The following is a 24,929-nucleotide window of genomic DNA, read 5'->3' on the forward strand; positions in this document are numbered from 1 at the left end:
ATAGGAAATTTACTTTTGTGTACACGGAATATTGAAACGAGATGGGGGAAGTGCATTACAGGTTGTTAACATCCATCAGTCCTTTTGTATTGCAAAAAAATAAAAAATAAATCAAATGGAATATGCAAATATGTTCACAGACATTTTCTTTCTTAAAGGTATAGTTCACCCTAAAATTCTGTCATCATTTACTCAACCTCATGTCATCCCATGAGTGTATGATTTTCTTTTTTCTGCAGAACAAGAAGAGCAAAGCATGAAGATTTTTAGAAAAATATCTTAGCTCTGTAGGTCCATACAATGCAAGTGAATGGTGGCCAGAACTTTGAAAGTCCAAAAAGCATATAAAAACGCAGCATAAAAGTAATCCATACAACTCCTGTTGTTAAACCATATCTTCAGAAGTGATATAAGGTGTGGGGATAGAACAGTGTTATTATAGTTAACAAAAACTGAAACTAAACCTAAATAAAAATATTTTTGTTAAATAAAATAAAAATTAAAAAAAACTAAACTAAAATACTGTTTCATTACTCCAAAACTAACTAAAATAAAAATAAAAATGGTGTCAAATTCATTTTAGTTTTAGATATACTAGGGTGAATACGGGCAAAGTGGGACACTTTTGGAAATTTTCCATTTCTTGACACTTATACCTTCGAAGAAAGCTTAGGATGTCTTCAACTTTAGTCAAAAGCAAAAATGAAGAAATGCTTACTACTGGGAAGTGGAACCTTTGAAGACCCTCTTTTTTACCAAATCCCAGATTTTTTTAAGCAGTAAAGTGGGACAGAGGAAAAATTATTTTCTCTAGAAAATATTTACAAAGTATTTGGAATTAATTTGTATATTTTCTAATACACTTTTACATCATACAAATCATAATGTAACATTTATAAGCATTACACCTCAATTTTTTTTGTCATTTTCTTTACCATTGCTTTTCCCACTGGTGGTCATGAAATGAGCTCTGCCACACATCCCAAAGTAAAATCATAAATTTAAAACCTCAAAAAGATTGTTTTCCCAAAAAATTTATATTGAATTTTTTTCATCATTTACTGACCCTCATGCCATTCCAAATGTGTATGACTTTCTTTAATCTGGTGAACACAAACAAAGATATTAGGAGAATATCTCAGCTCTGTAGGTCCATACAACACAAGTCAACAGGGTCCAAAGCTTTGAAGCTCCAAAAACACATAAAGTAGTCCATACGTGGTTTAAATCATGTCTTGTGAAGTAATCTAATCGGTTTTGGGTGAGAACATGTAACTCTTTTTCACTGTACATCTTGCAATTGCAGTCTACAGGAACGATCATGATTTCAAGCTCGATTACACTTCCTAGTAGAGTTGGTAGTGTGCGAGCTTGAAATCATGACTGCCAAGAAGACTGCTGATGTCAAGATTTACAGTAAAAAAAGGACTTAAATACTGATCTGTTTCTCACCCACACCTATCATATTGCTTCTGAAGATATCAATTTAACCACTGGGGTCTTATGCATTACTTTTATGCTACCTTTATGTGCTTTTTGGAGCTTCAAATTTCTGGCCACCATTTACTTGTATTGTATGGATCTACAGAGCTAAAATATTCTTCTAAAAATATTCATTTTTGCTCTGCAGAAGAAAGAAAGTCATACACTTCTGGGATGGCATGAGGGTGAGTAAATGATGAGAGAATTTTCATTTTTGGGAGAACTATTCCTTAATTGCTTACTTCCCAAAGATTAGTTTAGTAATGTTTAATAATGATTTTAGGAAATTCATATGGATACAGTGGGGATCAAGTTTAAATGTCCTTTGTCACTTTACCCATATTCACCCTATATTATAACATTTGCAACATTAACAATACAAATTAAACATGATAATACAACTAGATAGATTTAAAACAAGACTGCCCAGAGACATTTAAAGATGTTAGACTTTAAATGATACCAGTAAATGTTCAGCTTTGGCAGCCACAAAAAATTATAAAACTAAAACAAAAACTAACTAAATTGAAACTGAGAAAACTAAAACTAAACTAAAACTAACAGAATAACTGTGTAAACTAACGAAAACTAAAACTAATTTGGAATGAAATATTGAATATAAAATAGAAATAAAAACAAAATCCCAAACTATAATAACACTAGGATAGAAACAGATCAATATTTAAGTCATTTTTTTACTATAAATTCTCCTCCCTGCCCAATAGGTGGCGATATGCATAAAGAATGTGAATTGCCAAAAACAAAAGAAGCAGAAGAATGTGAAAGTGAACGTGGAGATTTATAGTAAAATAATGACTTAAATATTGTTCTGTTTCTCACCCACACCTATCATATCTCTTCTAAAGACATGGATTTAAACACTGGAGTCGTGTGGATTACTTTTATGCTGCCTTTATGTAAACTTTGGACCTTCAAAGTTCTGGCCACAATTCACTTGCATTGTATGGACCAACAGAGCTGAGATATTCTTCTAAATATCTTTGTGTTCTGCAGAAGAAATAAAGTCATACACATCTGGGATGGCTTGAGGGTGAGTAAATGAGTAAATTTAAACAAAGTGTTGGATAGGAGGCGAGCTAAAATTTGATGCTTGTAATGTATCGATTTGAAATTCTGCTTGTTGATTAGTTGGTTTGTATGGGCATAATATATATATATATATATATATATTTTTTTTTTTTTTGTTTTTTTTTTTGGAGCAAGCATATGATTTCACCATCTCTTCTTAAATATTGTGCGTTGTCATGATGACATCAAATGTTCTGGTACTAAAGGCCTAAGAATGACCCGTATACAGTAAAATACCACAAGTCCTTCCATGAACGTTATTACTAAAAACTGGAAGCTGCTTCCATACATTGCCATACATGGTAGCTTCATCAAATGACAGTCTCTGAAATGCCAGTAAGTATACCCTTTGATAACTACAAACTATGAATGTTAATGAGGAGTTTGATATCTGTCTATAAAGGCCTTACACTTAGCAGCTCAGAGACATTTAAGCTATTAATGGAGTCTCATTTGCATGACCTGAATCAATAGGACTGTTTGATGGCTTTTGCTTCATCAGAAACATTACTGATGACAAGGTGACACCAGTGACATGAGCATTTCTTTGTTTATTTGTGTTGTTGCTTCTTTTTGGAGGATAAAATGGTGACAGGCATTGATCTAGACCTTTTGAGACATCATTTATCATTTGAAAGTCTATAGGACCGATGGCTCATCCTGATGACATCAGCAGGGAATTCTGTTCCATGGGAAGTCTGTTTTCCTCTTTAAGTAACTCTCAGACTAAATAAAGACTCATATGCTGGGAAAAATGCCAAACACATAAGATAATATCCTCTGCGGTCTAGTGTCTAGTTTTAGCCAATGCTAAAATGGTTAGTGAATCAAATCTCTGTAAATGCTTGGGAACAGGAAAACACATTTACAAAATCCACAGGTTTCATCCAAACCAAAGACATCCTTAACACATAAAGGGAGAAACTTTCAGGGAGACTTTCGAAACAATGCTCGAATGAGTGTGGTGATGTTTTTGAAATATAGTAACACAGTATTTTCCATTAAAGTCAACAAGAAACAGCATTCAAAACCCATTTTATTTCTATAATGGGACTTATATTCCAATATTGAATTTCAGAAAGAAACAGGATATTTAACGAGAAAAACATAGGGCGGGGCTTCATTTAATTTATCGGCAATTGATTGGATTGTGAAAAGTGGTCTCCACATAACAGGTGGTTGGAGGGGAGGGGCTCAAAAATAAGAGGACTTGATGACGTCAGCCAAAAGAGAAAGTCGTTTTAGAGGCAGAGCAAATTTAATGAAATATTACAAAGACTCTTTAGAATAATGTGCACCAACAATTTGTTCACAGTAAGACCAGGAACCAGGGTCAATTTTGATTTCATGTTGACTTTAAGAAGGATTTCAACACGGAACTTTTAAAAATACAGGATACAGTGAGTACATTCAATGAGTGGAAAGGGATTCAGGTGATTTTCCTTCAGACTGAAAGCCAGTTAAATAATGCAAGGTCATAAAAATACAAAACAATCACATACAGTCAAAAAAAAAAGAAAAAAGAAAAAAGCTCAAACTGAAGAAACAGTTTTGACTCTTCAACTCTGACATTTTTGTGATTAATCAAAGCACTGGGAAGCTAATCAAACCTACAAAGAAATGGACAGAAAATGAGAACATTGACATAAAGAGAAAAGCAACAAAATGTAATGTTCTCATACTCTTCTATTTTGAGTCTTTCAAACAACAAGAGTTAAAAACACTAAGTGGTCTTCTCTGAAAGCCAGAAACAAGCTCCCTGTCTTATCCCATTTTTTACATTTTCATCATTCCATCTTGAGCATATGGAACTGTGGGTCACTGTTCTTAAAGTGACGGCAGAATCCATGTCAGTAGATACCTCTGAACAAATAACAGGAAGGCATTACTGCTCTTCAAACATCAAGTGAGCTTAAGAAGGGAATTATGTAAAGTCTATGTAGATATAACAACCATTGAGTAATTTGGAATGCTGTGAGGTTCAGAGGATGGGAATGATGCTTTCACTCAAAGATCAAATATTCTCCAACATCTCTTCATTTTATAAAAAGCCACAAAGTCCTCTCTGGAATTTGGGAAGTGTCTTGTTTTTTTGTGTAGGTTTTATCCCCAATGTGGAGATCAGGCTTGCCTTTTATTAGGACTTTGCCTCTTCTTAGTACATTATTGGGTTCTTTGTGTATGTTCTGGTTTCTGTGAGGGAAAATAACAAGAGGGAGGTTAGAGAACACTAAAACACATGTTTAATTTGTAAGTGAGATCAAAGAGAAAATAAATGATAATGAAAAAGTGTTCTTTGATGAAATATATTACCCATTTCCTCCTTTAAACTAATGGTTTGATCTTTCTGAAATCATATTTAACCCTTAAATGCATGGGTGTTTCAGCAAAAATATTAAATACATAGGGTCTTAAGTGACCCGACTATCACAAATGGACTGACAAAATGCCCAGATAGTGTCCAGAACTGGCTGTCAAACACATATAGAGCTGTTCAGCCATGACGTCAATTTGTAGGCAAATCCGGAAGTCTAATTCACCATGGGTTCCCTGGGGATTTTCCTATGGGTTTTTGTAATGGGGTTTTGAACTTATGTGTAAAATAAGGTCTGTGGTACACATTACTTGACTATATGTGGACGTTTTGTTTTACAACTTAAATTACACACAGTCATACCTCAAATGTGAATTTTGGAGTGTGTAATTTGTGTTGTAGAACAAAACATCAACGTATCGTCAAGTAATGTGTAACACAGACCTTATTTTACTCATAAGTTCAAAACCCCATTACAAAAATCCATAGGAAAATCCCCAGGGAACCCATGGCGAATTCTATTCCGGGTGTTTGGACTACAAGTTGAACAGCACTATTGAGCTACAATTTAACCATAAGCTACACATATGTATTTTCTCAGACATGTATTGAGTCAAAATAGACATACAACTTACATAATATCAGTAGTACATGGCAATAACCATATCATAGTGTTCGTGCTGTATACTTGTTATAGTTTACTTCCATGTTGCTTCTTTGTCAAACAGCAAAGTCACATGTAAATCAAGTCAATCACTGAAAACCAGTGCCAACTGTTGAGTAACAAGTAGCGTTTCTAAAAGTAGTGAATTGTATGAATATACAGTAGTACTTATTTGTCTTGTAATAAAAAAAGAGAAATAGATATACTGCCATAGTAAATGTAAATAGATATGAAATACTGCAATCATAAAAATATGATTTATGAAAGCACAAATATATATTGCAACACAATTACATATCTCTGGTCACTAACGACCCTTTTTGAATTTTTTGGGCAATTTATTTTTTTATTTTTACACTATTCATAAGAGAAAGGAATACTAAAGGGGCATAACTGCCAAAAAATAGATGAGGTAAAAGGGGTGGAATGGGTCACTTAAAGTGAAATTACAGGTTCAATACAAGTTAAGCTCAATCAACAGCATTTGTGGCATAATGTTGATTACCACAAAAAAATAAATTTCGACTTGTCTTAAAAAAGCAAAAACTGAAGTTACAGTGAGGCACTTGCAATGGAAGTGAATGGGACCAATTTTTGGATGGTTTAAAGGCAGAAATGTGAAGTTTATAATTTTATTAAAGCACTTACATTAATTCTTCCATTAAAACTTTTGTATTATTTGAGCTGTAAAACAGTTTAAATCATAATTTTTTTTACAGTCATTTTAGGGTTTGTTGACATTACATTGTAATGGCAATGAAGTTGCTAGAAATTGGCAATAACTTTAGACAGAAAAGTTTAGTAAGCGATTTTAGCATACTAAAATCATGTTACCACGCATATTTTTTAGGTCTTGTGGCTTTACTTTTTGAAACAGTGAGTACTTGAATGTTTACAGATTGGCCCCATTCACTTCCATTCCAAGTGCCTGACTGGAATCCAGATTTTTGCTTTTTTTTAAAGAAAATGAGGGTGTAGTGACACACCAACACTGGAACTGGAACAGTACACAGAGGAAACAGGTAAGTAGCGTGAGGTGAGTATTCAGGTAAGTATACAGTCTTATCAACACAATCTTTCATCAAACCGGAGAACATAGGCAGAAGGCGATCAACCGATAGCCACTAGGATCCACAGGTCTGTATTTCAGGTACAATCTTTGCCAAAACAGGAAACATTAACTTCAAACAGGGTTTCAGACTCGCAAAATCCATAAACTGAGGAGCAGGTCAGTATTGAGGTATAATGCAAACTCAGAGTTCTCAAAATCACTTATCTTGCACATCCAGAGCAGATCGTTGATAAACAGGTAAGTTAACACACAGGTAAGTTCTTTTCCTCTGAAGCAGAGCGAAAGGTGAGTCCTAGGAACCTTCAACAAGGCCAGATGCTGACTGAGTGTGAGTGTGAGGTTTAAGTGCAAGTCCAAACAGGGTGATGATAAGCTGCAGTTGCGCATCATTAAAACTCAGGTGAGTAAGAGCGGTGACTGACGGTGAGGGAGGGGGAGAAGAGTGTGGCGTGAGAGAGGGATTCCGGTGGATCCGTGACAGAGGGGCAAGTCAAAATAAAGTTTTGTAGTAATCAACATTTTGCAACAAATGCTGTCGATTGTGCTTAACTTACTGAACCCGGAATATTCCTTTAAAAGAGTCAAATTATAATTTTTATCAGGTTGTTATCAGCCATTTTTCCAATGATCTTCAACCCTGTTACATTCAACCCCAAAACATTTTAAAATGTCAGTTTTCCTGAAAAATACTGTCCTAATAGTGACTTATGGTTGGTAACGCTAAATATATATATATATATATATATATATATATATTTTTTTTTTTGCAGTTATATATATATATATATATATATATATATATATATATATATATATATACACATATCTATCTATCTATTACTTTACAATATATATCTATTATGCAGCAGTGAGGCAGGCCATGAGGTGTTGGGTGGAGCTGGGTTTCCATCCACGTATTTTTATGCACATTTTGGGATATCACATAAAAACTGCTGGATGGAAACACAATATGCGATTAGAATCTACAAAATGCGCATAAAAACAAACAAACAAAAAAAACGTATAAACGCATAAACTATGATGAAAACATATTTACAGAATAAAATCCTATTGAATTTATTAGGAATAGAAGATGTGAATAAAGAAAAGTAATGTGACTGAATAACTTGTTCATAATTGGACTAACCAGCAGACCAATCATCGCAACTGAATGTTGCTCTGGTCATCCTGAAATAACGGTGTCTCGAAAATCCAAAGCCTGCATAGAGTTTGCAGAGCAAATAAGTCGAATACAAACTTGAAATGTGTCGAAGAGCAGGTCTATTGACACTTTTGAAAAATATATTATAGATCTGCACGGCAAAGATACAAGGAAGGAGGGTCGCACACACATTGTGCTCCCAGAACTGTGTAACGTTCTGTCATGACACAAGACATGACACAAGTTCCTCTAGTGTGTTTTGTCTGCGTGCTCTAAACCACAAGTATTTTATTAATAAAAGAGTTACAGTGGCTACAATTTTTCAGAAGTGATGATTTTGTTCTTTTGAACACGTGGAATTGAAACGCGGCTTTATTGATACATTGTTTTTGCGATGCTATGGGTTTTCATATAAATTAAATTCACAATATGGATGGAAACATAGTAACATCTCAAAATACATATTTGTGTGTTTAATGCCACCAGAAACATTCAAAGCTTTCTCTGCACATAGATGCATATAATGTCAAAAAGACAGAGAGTAAATGCAGACCTCTTTCATTCAAATGCTGTGCCAATGTTGAAAATTTTCTCAGCATTAAGGAGCCATTTTAATAAAATTCAAGTAATATATCATGTAGCTTTAGCTGTCTCACAGTGGCAAAGGGGAGAAAGAAACAGCGGCCAGCTGCAGAAACAGATAAACGAGTGGAAGGGCGGTGCTGGAATATTCATGCGGTGAGCCACTGCTTACACAGGAAACGTGCAATTAGTCCCCGGCCTTTTGATTCATCTATGTGTTTATTTGCTAATGGTTTCACTCTGAGACCAAGGGAGCCGATGATCTCATCTGTTTAGAGGATGCGGGTGAGTGACACAAGGTGTTGCAGAGAGAGACAGATGGGGAAGTGGAAGAGAGGTCAAGATGATAAATCTGAATAAGCTATTTAGAGCCCAGCTGAAACTGTGCATGTCCACATTAATACACACTATACATGAGAGTAAATGTGTTTATAAACATGTGTTAGAACAAAAGGCCTTTCTTTCTACAAATCCAGTTTGGTTCATGTTTTATCAAGTTAAATTGATGAGGTGCTTAAATTCAGCTGTTAGGGCCATATAAGGAAATTGTTTGGAACATTTATGACTTTTGAAATTCTGAACTTTTATATTCACATTAATATTTCTACCACATTACCTCTAGGTGGCGCTTTTTTATGACACAAATACTTTTAGCCCTTAATTTGTTATTTTATGTAACATAAACGCAAAATTGACAGTACTTTCTGAAAAGTTCAGATTCTAAGCTTTCGTATAATACCCCATATTCCTAACTTACATATGTATCCGGGGACTTTTAACGTTTTAAGCGTGAACTTATTTAGAGATATAGCGCCCCCCTATGGACCCGCCGGTGTGTCCATGAGTTTAAGGGGTTAACCCCTAACCCTTTGAGCTTACCATTCACACATACTGTAGACTAGTTGCAAAACATTTGTCTTATTTTTTCAGAACACCCCCCAAAATAATAAAAAAAAGATTCCAAATATTCATAAAAAAATATTGTATATGTTTACAATCTTATGATGAACAGAAATTTCAACCACAATTTTTTTTTTTTTTTTTTTTTTGCTGTCCTAAATTTGTAAGCATGTAATTATGGTTCTGTTCACTCTACCTCCCTTTAAAAAGTCTTATTTTTTAGATGGCAGCAAGTACTTTCATCACAAAATGCAGATCTGAAATGTAGGTGGCGCTCTAACGCATTTTAGCCCTCACAGATGTGCTCGTCCATAGACACTCATTCTAATTTTCAGTTCATGCACCACCTCCATTGTTTCATCGAATATCTTGGCCTCGGAGTGGACTAGAAGCTCAATCTAGGTGTCATCAGACATTTTATCACCAATAGTCCATAACATATTTTTCAGATGATTTGTTTAGCATGCTTTTCCTGCTGGACTGCATATTTTGTTCTGGACATCTTAGATATAACATTGGATTATTCACCAAAGCAAGCTCACAGACAAGTAAAAAATGGCTCATTTTACAGAAAACTGCCTAAGGTAAAAGCAGATATAAAGTTTTCGGCTACTTGGGGTTTACGGCTGCATTGATCAGCACATAAATAGAAGTTCGTATTTGATGTCTTACAGAAATCTTATGTCACTTTGTGATTGAAAATCTTTCGAACTGTGGTATTAGGGCAACAAAATAAACCATAGAGTCACATTGCTGAGAATGAGAGCTTTCATTTGATATATGACTTGCCCATTTAAGGAGTTAGGGCCATATTAAGACATTTTTGACAAATTTTAGATTAAGAATTTTAAATATTGAATTTACTTTATTTAATTTATTTAATATCATTAAAATAATTTAAATACTGTATACAAAGCAGCCAGTTCCTTTAACTTCCTTTTAAACTCAATACCTTGTAACATGCAATTTTCCTCTGGGCTTTTGCAGTGCTCCGTCTCCATGTCCAGACTGATTGGATCTGTGTTAACAGAAAACGACAGCTGACAAAGCCTGCTGAAAGAGTATCACTCTGAATGAAACTGTGTGTTTAAGAAAGTGTGAATGTGTCTCTTACCGTGTGTGAGAGAGTCTGATGAGGTGGCCTGCTGTAAGACCTGCTCAATTTGCCCTCTCCTCTTGGACTCATATTCCAGAGCCTCCTGCAACCTCCTCTTTGCCTTCTTCTCCTTCTTCAGACGTCTTTGAATGGTGGCTACCGAAGAAAAGATAAAATGGACACAGTCAACACTAAAGATCAGGATTAGAGCAAGACGATATTTAAAGGGGACATATTTAAAAATTCTGTAGAAATGTTTCCCTCAGGCCGATTTATAGTGTTAGTAAAGGTTTCTCACACCAAAAACAGTCAGCATTTAGTTAGTGATTGCCATCCCGCCTGGAGCTGTTGCTTAAAGTCGCTAGTATTGCATGATGGTAATGCATTGATAAAGATGAATTTCTTTACAGTGTTACAATGAATGTCAGAGGTACCTCGACTGCGTAACTCAGAAGTGAGCTGTCTCTCTAGACTCTCTCTCATCTCTCTCTCTCTGTACAGCTCCATCTTCAGCTCTCTCCTCTCCTGCTGAAGCTGCTTCTCCTGCACACGAGCGTTCTCCAAAGCAACCTTTAGCAGACCCTGAAATACACATATACAGCTGAAGTCAGAAGTTTACATACACCATAGCCAAATACATTTAAACTCAGTTTTTCGCAATTCCTGGCATTTAATCGTAGAAAACATTCCCTGTTTTAGGTCAGTTAGGATCACTACTTTATTTTAAGAATGTGAAATGTCAGAATAATATTAGAGAAAATAATTTATTTCAGCTTTTATTTCTTTCATCACATTCCCAGTGGGTCAGAAGTTTACATGCACTTTGTTAGTATTTGGCAGCATTGCCTTTAAATTGTTTAACTTGAGTCAAATGTTTTGGGTAGCCTTCCAAAAGCTTCTCACAATAAGTTGCTGGAATTTTGGCCCATTCCTCCAGACAGAACTGGTGTAACTGAGTCAGGTTTGTAGGCCTTCTTGCTCGCACACGCCTTTTAAATTCTGCCCACAAATTTTCCATCGGATTGATGTCAGTGCTTTGTGATGGGCACTCCAATACCTTGACTTAGTTGTCCTTAAGCCAATTTGCCACTACTTTGGAGGTATGCTTGGGGTCATTGTCCATTTGGAAGACCCATTTGCGACCAAGCTTTAACTTCCTGGCTGATGTCTTGAGATGTTGCTTCAATATATCCACATCATTTTCCTTCCTCATGATGAAATCTATTTTGTGAAGTGCACCAGACCCTCCTGCAGCAAAGCACCCCCACAACAGTATGCTGCCACCCCCATGCTTCACGGTTGGGATGGTGTTCTTCGGCTTGCAAGCCTCACCCTTTTTCCTCCAAACATAACGATGGTCATTATGGCTGAACAGTTAAATTTTTGTTTCATTAGACCAGAGTCAATTTCTCCATAAAGTAAGATCTTTGTCCCCATGTGCACTTGCAAACTGTAGTCTGGCTTTTTTAATTGCGGTTTTGGAGCAGTGGTTTTTCCTTGCTGAGCAGCCTTTCAGGTTATGTCAATATAGGACTTGTTTTACTGTGGATATAGATACTTGTCTACTTGTTTCCTCCAGCATCTTCTCAAGGTCGCTATTGTTCTGGGATTGATTTGCACTTTTCACACCAAACTACGCTCATCTTTAGGAGATAGAATGCATCTCCTTCCTGAACGTTATGATGGCTGCGTGGTCCCATGGTGTTTATACTTGTGTACTATTGTTTGTACAGATGAATGTTGTACCTTCAGGCATTTGTAAATTGCTCCCAAGGATGAACCAGACTTGTGGAGGTCCATGTTTTTTTATCTGAGGTCTTGGCTGATTTCTTTTGATTTTCCCATGATGTCAAGCAAAAAGGCACTGAGTTTTAAGGTAGGCCTTAAAATACATCCACAGGTACACCCCCAATTCAGTACATCTCATATCAGAAGCTAATTGGATAATTGTCAAAAGCTTGACATCATTTTCTGGAATTTTCCAAGCTGCTTAAAGGCACAGTTAACTTAGTGTATGTAAACTTCTGACCCAATGGAATTGTGATATAGTCCATTAAAAGTGAAACAATCTGTCTGTAAACAATTGTTGGAAAAATTACTCATGTCATGCACAAAGTAGATTAAAAAATGTGGTTTAATGACTTTAATGACTTCAACCTAAGTGTATGTAAACTTCTGACTTCAACTGTACACACATTATAGACGTTGCATGTGTATTCATGTGTGTGTTTGCATGCATTCCTCCCTGGCCGTACCTGGACATTAGTGAGAAGCGTCTCGACAGAGGAGAGGCCGTCTGTGAATAGGAGGGAAGCAGGGAATCCCGCAGGAAACGTTTGAGGGGGGATCTTCTCAAATATTGTTGGGTTCACCGCATTCTGCTCAACTGCAGACAAAAGAACACAAAGGGTTGAATTACTTTTGAATTATTTGTAGAAACAAATTTGTAGACTGTTAATTTCCATTATCAAGAAATGCACAAATATAAGTAAACACATATAAAATTACATATATATATTTATATATAAAATATTAAATTATATATAAAATATTAAATATAAAGCACTATTTATAATGTTGCATATTTTACAATTTATACACACACACACACACACACACACACACACACATATAGTAAATATAAAGTAAAATATAGTATAAGTAAATATAAAGTAAAAAGTGAATTTTAAAATCATATTTCTATAATATTATTATATTAAAAAATAAAGAATATCTTTAATATAATTTAATTATAATTAATATGATTCCTAAACATTATTTAAGATTCAAAATTACTATTTAAATATTATTGAATATTTTATTTTAAATAAATAAAATAAAAAAGCAGCAACTTTTTTTTGTTTTTAAGTACATTACAGGAAATTATTGACCTTTGACCTCTCACTCTTTTTTTCTTACTCTTGGTTTCTTTCTTATCTCCCTCTTTCTTTCTTTTCACAAAAAAACCACAAATAAAAAATACAGCAACACTATAGTTATGACTTTATTATTGAATCTACACAAAACTCCTGTGAGGACATTTAAACAGGAGAAAAATCATGTTTAAAAAGCAAACAAGCTTTCCATGTATTTTTGTGTATTATATAAACATTGGCATCTAGTTAATTTATCTTATTTAGCTTTATTTTTTCCCTTATGTATCTCTGGGGAAATCTTGGAGTATCTCAGTCTTGACAATAATTTCACTCGAAAGGAAAATGAAAACTGAGGGACCATCTGCAAAACAGACTCTGTTTAATTCTTAAAAAAGCATAGGTAAAAAAAACTGAAACCAAACAAAAACCACAACATTGTGGTAGATAATTTAGCGTATAATGTAAATGTATAAAGTTCCCCTAAAGGAATATTTCACAAAGTCTTTCAGTTTAAAATAATATTATGCATAATGTAAAATTCCTTCAGTTCCAATGTGACTGTATCGCCTGGTCCACAACACTTCCAAAAAGATGCATGTCTGTCGGTTTATGAGTTTTATATATTTGCTGGTAGAGGATGATATGAATGATGAGCATATTGTTTAAATTGTTGTGTTTTGAGATTCTTTATGTACTGTATTGAACCCTATTTAATATGCTATTACATCACCCAAATAAACTAAATAGATTCTGCAACTCTGTGCAATATTTGAACTATAATGAGAGTAGAGGGTCAGAGGGTTTTGTTTATGTTATGTAATGTTAGGTTATATTTTGTTTATATTAAGGAAACACACCCCTGTCGTTGGAAAGGCTTTTCATATGCAGAGTTGTGTCTGTCTTCCTCTGTTCATCATGAACGTCATAAGCTAAAGAAAGAGAGAATTTTAAAGACAGTAGATAAATGTAACAAGAGGTTTCTGAATAGTAGAGACTATTATGAACACATATTGCTTTGTACTATTGTTGTACATACATCAGAAACATTGCAATGCTTGTTTATTAGTTTAAGATTTTTTACTCAATATAAATCATATAATGTTGTTCATCATGGACATTACATGCAGAATATTATGAAACAACAGTAATATCACACATCCAAATAAAGAGAATAACTGCAAAAACAAAATTCACTAACATTCAAACACTACATTTTTAACATTCTGAAGAAAATAGTGGTGCTTGCCCATGCAAAAGCTGCTGCTAATATGCAAGGCATTTCTATGCGATTGCTAAGGTGTGGTTGCTAGGGTGTTTTAAGTGGTTGCTTACTCAAAAGGCCCTCCCCAAATTGTATGCAGTATTTTCGATATGTCCCTTGACATGGCTCAGGTTCCTCCTACGATGTAAATCTATGGAATTTTTTCACCTGCTTTACAGTTCACCAGGCAAGAATCTTAAGTCTGAAGTCTCTCTTTAAAAAGTTATAAACACCTCTCCTCAACAAGCCACAACATTTTAGGTATCATTCATGTCCCTAAAATGGTCCCTAATACTTTGGGTTTGTTCCAATCCCTAACTCTAAATTTGAGAAATTGTAAGAGTGATGCTTGACTCGCCTGCTTTTTGTGGAGAGTGTGTGTAAGGGTGTGTGGGGCTGCTGGAAACTGAACTGGTATGTTGAGGTGACGGCTCGGTTTTCTGAGGAACGGTCCCCTCTACAGATGGTGTCAGAGATGGACCATCTTCAAAACACTCCTGCTGAAATGGACAAGAGGAAATTCAGTCACATAAACACTCACACACTCATATATAAACTCTCCTGACATGATAACTAGACATGTCATATATCGATTATATATTTTTGAGGCTTTGATATATTAACTTTAGTCAACATTTAAATTAGAATCCAAATTTGTGTGCTTTCCAATTCACTTAGTTGGCCTTCTCAATGAAGTCTGGCGTAATAGCATTGGGAGACCACAAGAGGCTGATACAACATTTAATGAACCTGGTCGCACACTGGATGAGAGGCATTGTGGATCTAGTCATCACCATACACAAAAGTTACGAAGGTTTTTGTACTTCAAGAATTACCAAAGTGATGTTAATGAGTTTGCAGGTTAGTGTATGAAACTGGTGTAACTGCACAAACTGAACAATCAGAAATTACTATGCAATTTATTTGTTTGTAGCCTTGAAGTGGTTTAATTCAAGCTGTCAAAACACAAAAAGACATACTTGTAACTGAAAATACATATGAAAGATACATATACTTTCATATCTGCATCACCTTGGTCTAATGATGGACTACACTCTTATAATGGAATACATAGACTATCAGTTAATTGCTAACAAAACCCTTCATCAGCCAACTAACAAAGGACAATGCATCTATGTGAACTTCTGCAGTTAATCCAGGATGGACTTCAAAGACATAAGTCATTAATCTTACAGTTCTTACAAAATCTTTGTTTAAACACTGACCTTTAACACTTACTTAGTTTAATAATTTTAAACCATGACTTGCACTATACACAATTAAGTAATATTGGCATTATATTCATGATCTAAGCCAGAGGTGAGCCTGGTTTCTCCCAAGGTTATTTTTCTCCATTAACCAACATCTTATGGAGTTTTGTGTTCCTTGCCACAGTTGCCTTTGGCTTGCTCACTGGGTTTCTAAATACAATTATTATTTAATTTTTTTATTTTTTAGATTTTTCCCATTTTCTTCTCCCAATTTGGAATGCCCAATTCCCAATGCGCTTTTAAGTCCTTGTGGTGGCATAGTGATTCGCCTCAGTCCGGATGGCGGAGGGCGAATCCCAGTTGCCTCCATGTCTGAGACAGTCAACCCCTGCATCTTATCATGTGACTTGTTGAGCACATTGCCACGGAGACATAGTGCATATGGAGGCTTCACGCCATCCACTGTGGCAACCATGCTCAACTCACCACACGCCCCACCGAGAACGAACCACATTATAGCACCACAAGGAGGTTACCCCATGTGACTCTACCCTCCCTAGCAACCGGGCCAATTTGGTTGCTTAGGAGACCTGGCTGAAGTCACTCAACACGCCCTGGGATTCGAACTAGTGAACTCCAGGGGTGGTAGCCAGCGTATTTTACCACTGAGCTACCCAGGTCCCCTAATTACTTATAATTCATAATGATGGAAAACTACACAATGATGAATGATGACTTTATAGATATTACAGTTTCATTTTCTGTTAATGCATGATTTTCTGTAAAGCCGCTTTGAAACGATGTGTGTTGTGAAAGGCGCTATACAAATAAAAATGACTTGACTTGACTTATACACAATATATCATCCTGTGATGGCTAGAGTAAATAAGCTTTGCCCTTTGATAATGATTTGGGTGGAATTTAATGGAGTTGAGCTTCGTGGCATTGCAGAATATTTAGCAGACTCCGGAGACATCTGAGCTGTAGTATGTGTACCTTTGTAGAAAATTATTGTTTAGAATTTTAGAACACGCCATGTCATCCGCCAGATGCGTCCGGTGTGCGAAAGTTGTTTTGAGGAATTTGTATGAAGAGGCAAATACTATTGAGCAACAAGCAGCCCAATTTATATCTGAAAAAAACCCCCCGAAATATATCGATAATCATCTGGAAAATTTTCTGATTACCGATGCATGAAAAAGGCATCAATCTCAAGCCTAATGAAGCCCAAAGTATTCTTTGGTTGTACGCGTTGCTGATTGCTCTGCGCACAGTATGTTATACTCTTACCTTGTTTTATATTCTGTGTCTCACTGTAATGTTCTGTGTGCACTTGATTGTTTCTCCTATCACCAAAAATTTCTTGTGTACTTGAGCACGTTTGGCAATAAAGCTCATTCTGATTCTGAAGTAAACAAAGCAGAAAATACAGATCTACACATGGATATCCGCTTTACTTTCTGCTACGTGCCTCAAACGAAACTCTGAATATCTTTAAAACATTTGATGTCACTAACCTGGCAAACTTGGGCAAACTCTGTGATTATTTTGTCCTTAAAAGCGCTCATCCTATCAACGCAGAACCTTGTGAACATGACTCGGCTTCCAGGCGGACTGATAAAATGTTCTGTGTTCGTCTATTCGTGGAAATTCCATCGAACCAGCCAATCAGATTTGCACTGACTTGATAGAGAAAGCACTTTCCAGTTTTGTGTGCTATAAGCATCAGATGGTTAGTGCACGAACTGTGGGTGGTCCGTGGGTGTGCCGTCTGAGGCTGAGACTACTGGCGAGGAGACAAGAGGCCTATTTTTTAATGGATGTCTATGGAGGAGATGCTTCAGTGTGCAGAATATACTGCTTTTGTGAGGAAACAGCCACTTAATGAATTGACCTAATGAACTGTCCGCTAATCCTCAAAATGTTTTACACTAAACAATCATTTTGGAATTAACTATGTGTGGAGTTTACTACGATAAAACTGCTGTTTTATAAGAGAAGACACAGACAATTTTGCAACAGGTAGGTGTCAGTTCATGGCTATCCCCATTCATTTGTATGGTATCCGCAAACGGTGACTACTGTCACTCTCTCCTATGGTAAAATCGCAGAGGTTGTTATTTTGGTATAGAAGATCTCTGACTGTACTAAAAGAGTATCACAAAGCAGTTGTAGTGCGTCGAATAGGTTCTTATTCACTCGTGGTCAAAAGAGTACACTTTGAAAGGCAACATGGACGACCCGATCCGGAAAGCAGAAAAACTAAGGATACCAGGGCCTTAATGATAACACATCTTGACAAAGCCTGCAGGTCCAGTTTGTCTTAGATTTAGCAGAAGATCAGATACAATGTTGTCTAAATGTAGGAAGAGTTTGTCAAAAAAAAAAAAAAAAAAGTAAAACTGTTTTCAGATTGAGATTTGTAACCGTCAGGTTCACTGACATTTTTTGAGTTCAGTGGTCATAAACCTAGGTAATATCAACCTAAGGTCATGGAACATGGTAAATTAGCTCAACTGGGTTCCGACTTCTTTACCCAAACCTAACAAAGATGGTCTACTAGGTTGATCTTGACCCCATCAGCTATGTATTGCTGGAGAACAGCATGGCTGGACCAGCACCAAACCAGCACTGACCAGCATAAACCAACATGGAAATGATCACTTTGGTTGGCTCTTTTGAAAAAAAAACAGCATGGTTTCACATAGTTGCTAGCTGGCCGAAGCCAATCCTTTATGGCCTTTGGCTGGTCCGAATTGGTCCAAGCTGGTTTTGGTGGTTAATTGGGTGGTCTACCGGGTAGGTCTCAGCCCCACCGGCTGGTAGACCACCTGATTAACCATATTAACCTGCTTGGACCATTTTGGACCAGCCAATGACCATCAATGGTGGTAGAGCCCAGCCCAGCCTGGACCAGTATGGAAATTCATGTTGGTCTAAGTTGGTCTTTTCGCAGGACAAAGAAACAAATGCTTGTGAAAAGTCAAAAAGTGTGCCAGCATAATCTCCAAAACCATTAAAGTAAAGCTAAAACTCAGGTATGTGTGATTATTTTGTCTGACAGTTTGTGTGAGCAATCCTTAATGACCTGGTAGAGTGCACATATGTGTGCTCTAGTGTGTTTTGTGTATTTCCTACCTTGATGACAGATGTCGGCCTGGAGACAGAGCTGTGCACCTGTGCACTGGCAACCATGTTGGCAATTGTATTAAGGTGGTTCATCTGGTTCATTGCCATGGCAACAGAGGCGGGAGGAAGTCCAACAGGAAGCAGGGGATGCGGCATCATCATGAAGGGCAGGTCCAGTCCTGAGAAAGAGAGAAACAGAGAAAGTGAAAGACAGAACGGCAGAATGACAGCCTGTCACCTTTCACTTTCATTGTATGGAAAATAAAATGTGCAAAGAAAGTGAATGGTGAATGAGGATGTCAGTCCCTAACATTCTGCATAAGAGATCATTTTGTGTTCCACAGAAGAAAGAAAGTCATACGGATTTGGAACGACATGAAATTTAAGGGTGACTTGTTCCTTTAATACTCACTGTTGGCCAGTAGATGGGCGTGTTGGAGAGAGTTGAGCTGAGAGTTGTTCATGCTGTGTTGTGTTTTCTCTGAGGCAGGTGATGGATGTTTCTCTCTCTCCCAGGACAAACCAATAAGTCCTATATAAAAATATTTAAAAAAAAATCAGTAAGATGCTCAGAATCTAAGTAAAATATGAGTAAATTAGGATGAGAAAATAATGTTGTATTTTTGTCATCACTTGAAAATAATACATTTTCATTTATAGATTACTTATCCCTTTACTCTCTGTTCTTTGTTGTCAATTGATAGTTGACTAATGCACTAAAGACCTTATACTTATCCCTAGAAAAGTCAAATATAACAGGAAACATTATAGATGGACATAATATAGTTACTTTTCAGAGACATGAAGACATGCCTCCAAAAACCCAGTCCCCAAAATGCACTGAAATAATATCTCATTATCATGAATGTGAGTGCCATTGTGAGCAGATGGTGTTTACGTGGCAGATTGTGGCAAACGAATCAATGATAAATCGGTCCCCTTAAGAATTTCACGTGCTCCAGACAAAAAGGTCTTCAGAATGGCGGACAAAAATAGCCTTATTATAAACAATACAGTTACATACAACACCATGGCACAACTTTGCAGCCTGGACCACTCGCTATTCTATGAGTACTGTACAATAGAATGGCCAACTATGCAATGATCTGTACGCCTGTGGAAATCAAGACTGTGTCAACACATACACACACACACTCTCATATATCTTCTGGGACTGGAGTTCTAACGTAAGTGAGAGGGCGCTTATTCACAGTAATCAGACAGATGAAGATGGATGAAACGAGGAAAAGCAGGAGCAATCAGAGACAACAAGAGCTGCAGCTGTTCTAAAAACACATGTACACAAACAAATGCACATGTAATTTCTGTGTCAAGTACTTAAATAGAAACAACTTTCAGCTTTTGATGGATGTCTGTAACAGACTTCTTTTGTATTAGTGATATCTACTGGCAGGTCTTTGATCCTATCTTGATACTATCTAATACACATTCCTTATTGTGCATGATTCAGCAGTGCATGTTATTCCATCGCAAAAAAAGTTTGTCTTCGTAATCATTTATCAAAATGTAATTACTTGCTCCACCTTACAAATATATTCTAATATGTCATATTACAAAGTATAATGGGCTGTAAAATCTGTTTCATGTTGACTTTAAGGCTTACGACCAGCCATCAGAATTACGATTTCGCCTGGTGGACGATAAAACGACAAATATCACTATAGGGTTGGGAATCGGTTCCATATAAAAAAAAATGTAAAATACCGGAACCATATGATTTGTATGAATTTTTGTTATTCTGTAAAGGTTCTCAAATGTTTCTGAGACATTTCTTATGCCAGTACAGAAGCAACACCATACTAAAATAGTTTGACAGTGTTTCTTGATACCACTTAGCAGAACAGCAACAACGCTATTGAATCTAAAGCACAAAACTCACAGCGCAACCAGTGTAGTCAGGTTTCTGAGCGAATGACTTTTAAGAGTTGCTCTTTTGAATCTACAAAGCAAAACATACAGTGTGACCAGTTTAGTCTGATTCCTGAATGAATTATTCTTATAAGCCAGTTCTTTTGAATTTACAGCACAAAACATACTTCACGACCAGTGTAGTCCCATTCTCCAAAGAATGACTCTTATGAGCTATTTTTTTTATTTATTTACACAGCGAAGCATATATCGCATCCAGTGTAGCCTGATTCCCAAAAGAATGACTCTTATGAGCTGCTTTCTTTTGAATCTACAGTGAAACCTACAGTGTGACCAGTGTAGTCCGATTCCTGAATGAATGACTCTTATGAGCCGGTTCTTTTGAATCTACAGAGCTAAACATACAGCGTGACCACTGTTGTCCGATTCCCAAACAAATGACTCACATGAGTCGGTTCTTTTACAGCGCAAAACATACTTTACGACTAGTGGAGTCCAATTCCTAAAATAATAATTCTTATGAACCAGTTCTTTTGAATTTAGAGTGCGAAACACATTCCGCGACTAGTGTAGTCTGATTCCCGAATGACTCTTATGAGCCATTTTTTTTTTTTAATCTACAGTGAAACCTACATCGTGACCAGTGCAGTTTGATTATCGAACGAATGACTCTTATGAGCCGGTTCTTTTGAATTTACACTGTGAAACATACTTCACGACCAGTGTAGTCCGATTTCTGAATGATTGACTCTTAAGAGCCGGTTCTTTTGAATCTACTGAGCGAAATATACATGACCAGTGTAGTTGTTCTTTTGAGTCTACAGCGTGGAACCCACAGCATGACCACTGTAATCCAATTCCCAAACAAATTACTCTTATGAGTCTGTTCTTTTGAATCTACACCGCAAAACCATACTTCCTTGCGAATGCATAACTTTTCTCAGCCCATTTTTAGTGAATCATTTATTTCATCAAGTCAATCTTAAACAATGGCTACAACGATCAGTATTTTTTGGGCCAATCAGAGAACAAATAAATACAAAACACAGCAATAAATAATAGTAATTAGTAACTTAGATATGAATAAAAACCAGATGGTCAGCCTTTCAGAATGGTTGATCAAGTCAGCATGGTTTCTGTGGCAATGCTTTCAGTTATCCAGAAGTTACATGTTAGGGTCAATTTACCAAAAACTCACACACACATGTAGACACCAACATTTGCCTGTCCAATAAAAAACTACAGATTTAAACAACAATGACAGTCATTGAAAATATAAGGGCGACTTCAATCAGAGAAGATGAGAGAGAATAAGAGTGGATGGGTGAAGAAAAAAAATGCTGACCATATGCTCGCATAGACAAAGAGAGGCGAAGAGATACAATGTGCGTTACACTATACATGACTTCCCTGCTAAGCAAATGCGGACATGAAAACAAGCACACGTGTGCTAACATACACCCGTATGTGAGCACACCTGTTTCTGTTAACGCGGCCATTCACCCGTATGACAGCTTTCGGCCATCTTGTTAAATAATGCATGGAATTTTTCTTTCAACTTGTCAACGCAGGGAGAAAAAAAGTCTCTCTCACTGACTCTCTCCTCTCTTCTGATGTCATACTTGATGCTGATTTTTCTTGACTACATTCCATCTTCTGATGAAGGTCTTTTTTTCTTCTGTACTAAATTCTCTCGTCTGCTCGTCCACAGATGTTCTCACTAGGAATGCTGTGCTGCTTTCCTCCAAAACACTTGTGTGAGTGACCTTTAAGTCAACATTACCTGTGTTAGTTCTAGACAGAGTTAGTATGTGGCTGCTGTGTTTGAAGACCCAAGATTTAAAGTTGTCTGAAAATATGTCATGCAAGATTTGTTGAATCATCATACAAGATTTGTCAAATAATTATTAGTAAACAGTAAAACATATATACTGTATGTTACATACAACGATCAGCCACAACATTAAAACCACCTGCCTAATATTGTGTAGGTCCCCCTCGTACCACCAAAACAGCGCCAACCAGCATCTCAGAATAGCATTTTGAGATGATATTCTTCTCACCACAATTATACAGAGTGATTATCTGAGTTACCGTAGACTTTGTCCTTTCGAACCATTCTGGCCATTCTCTGTTGATCTCTCTCATCAACAAGGCATTTCTGTCTACAGAACTGCTGCTCACTGGATGTTTTTTGTTTTTGGCACCATTCTGAGTAAATTCTAGAGACTGTTGTGCATGAAAATCCCAGGAGATCAGCAGTTACAGAAATACTCAAACCAGCCCATCTGGCACTAACAATCATCCATGCGATTATCTAAGCAGCCAATCGTGTGGCAGCAGTGCAATGCATAAAATCATTCAGATACGGGTCAGGAGCTTCAGTTAATGTTCACATCAACCATCAGAATGGGGAAAAAAAAATTGATCTCAGTGATTTGGAGCGTGGCATGATTGTTGGTGCCAGATGGGCTGGTTTGAGTATTTCTGTAACTGCTGATCTCCTGGGATTTTCACGCACAAAATGTGGGTTGGCGCTGTTTTGGCGGCATGGGGGGACCTACACAATATTAGGCAGGTGGTTTTAATGTTGTGGCTGATCGGTGTATATATTACGCATATATAACATTATCAATTTATATTTGAACAATTTATGTTTTTAAGCACACACACGTACATGTTCCTCTCGAACAAATGTCTTCTTTCATTTCTGACGCTGGTGAACGATTAACTATTTTCATGTCTGTTTGGTCCTCTCTAAATGCACAGTCAGGCAGCAGTCATTAATGTCATCATTAGTCTCTGTAAACCAAGCACAGCCCTGTGACATGGGCCCCCTGAGCGAGCTCTGTGATGGGGCTCATCTCACCCAGAAGGCCCAGGTTATTATTGCAAGACCATCTGTCTGGCACATCTACAGATTGCACTTTAAACAAGCTGACTTTAAAGGAACACAAACATAAGCACATGCAGACACACACACAGGAAGATTAATTTAACACACACAAATTAACACATAAGCGCACACATATACACACACAACACTTTAAACAAACACACACATTAAAAAATGCAAAGTGTGTGTACCTGTATTAGAATTAAGCTCATCTGAATCGAATTCTGAGCCATTGTGGTTCTTGTGTAAATTCATCATCATCTTCATCTTCTGAATCTTCAAAGCTTCAGCCATTGCTGCTGTTGACAGGTCTGCAATACACACAAGCACAATAACATATAAACACAACCACACACAGAAACACTCATATCAGTTTTACCATTCAAATAACAACCGTTTGGAGAAAAAAAAATACAAAAGAGATCTTTTTACGCTTTTATTTGAATTGTTTCTCCAAGACATCGATAAGATAAATGGAGAGCAAATAAAAAGAAACAAAAATTGTGATCTGATATTTCTTCACTAGAGTTTCAGAAGAGATCTCAACAATATCATAAACAGCACTGTAAATAGTGAAACTGTGTAGTTTTAACTTTGAGAAGCTATTTCTGCCTGATCTGAATCTTAAAAATGACTTTCATGATGTTACCTAATGTAGTCAGATTGATTGACTTTGACTACTGTCACATTTAAAAATATTTTAGTCTTAAACAAAGCCAACTCATTTAGATGTTATTCCACATAAAGCACATTTTTAGGCTACTTGACCATTAATTGCTATTTGTGCTCAGATTTGCCAACATACCAAAGTCTGCAATCAAAAGTCAGTATAGATGTATACTATAGATGTACTGTATATACAGTATGTATACTCAAAAAAATCATTTTTGCTGTTTGTTCAATTTACTTAATTAAAATGAACTAAAGTAGCACAATTCAACACAAATCATTTTGTCACAACTTGTTTTGATTATGTTCTATCCATTTAAGTTTGTAAAATGGAAGTTTACTTAATCCATTTGAGTTGGGACTACATGAGTACTTTTTGTGCTGTTAATGAAGCATTAATGAAACTGGGCAGGGGATTTTCATTTCCCAGCACGTTTTGCATGGGACTCAACAGGGAGAGTAAATGTTAAACTTAAGTGTTATTTTATGTGTTTTGTGCAAGATGAATATAAAGAGGGTTACTTGTTAGTGTTTAATGTTTTGTTATGTTGAGATGTAGAAGGGTTTCTGTTATGTTGGAGTTTTGGGGGTTACCATTATGGTGAAGAGTGGAACTTGAGCTAATGATGAGGACCG

The 24,929-nt window shown here is 36.4% G+C and overlaps 1 protein-coding gene across 4 annotated transcripts in view; it reads right to left on the reverse strand.

Annotated features, from left to right (window-relative positions):
• Positions 1-3,102: 3,102 nt before the first annotated feature.
• dachb (dachshund b) overlaps positions 3,103-24,929 on the reverse strand; it is a 54,648-nt gene continuing 32,821 nt past the window's right edge. Inside the window, exons 3-12 of one of the 4 annotated variants that reach the window (XM_051701990.1) lie at positions 23,816-23,935; positions 19,251-19,370; positions 18,848-19,017; positions 14,857-14,995; positions 14,095-14,166; positions 12,617-12,747; positions 10,796-10,943; positions 10,380-10,517; positions 10,218-10,283; positions 3,103-4,764 (exon numbers count right to left, since the gene is read on the reverse strand). In XM_051701990.1, coding sequence (XP_051557950.1) covers positions 4,727-4,764; positions 10,218-10,283; positions 10,380-10,517; positions 10,796-10,943; positions 12,617-12,747; positions 14,095-14,166; positions 14,857-14,995; positions 18,848-19,017; positions 19,251-19,370; positions 23,816-23,935 — 1,142 coding nt within the window. In that variant the 3' untranslated portion in view covers positions 3,103-4,726. Of the gene's footprint in view, positions 4,765-10,217; positions 10,284-10,379; positions 10,518-10,795; positions 10,944-12,616; positions 12,748-14,094; positions 14,167-14,856; positions 14,999-18,847; positions 19,018-19,250; positions 19,371-23,815; positions 23,936-24,929 lie in introns of all 4 variants that reach the window. The other 3 variants (XM_051701991.1, XM_051701989.1, XM_051701993.1) reach the window with 3 other exon arrangements.

The sequence above is a fragment of the Myxocyprinus asiaticus genome, chromosome 7 (genome assembly GCF_019703515.2).
Source record: "Myxocyprinus asiaticus isolate MX2 ecotype Aquarium Trade chromosome 7, UBuf_Myxa_2, whole genome shotgun sequence".
NCBI lineage: Eukaryota > Metazoa > Chordata > Actinopteri > Cypriniformes > Catostomidae > Myxocyprinus > Myxocyprinus asiaticus.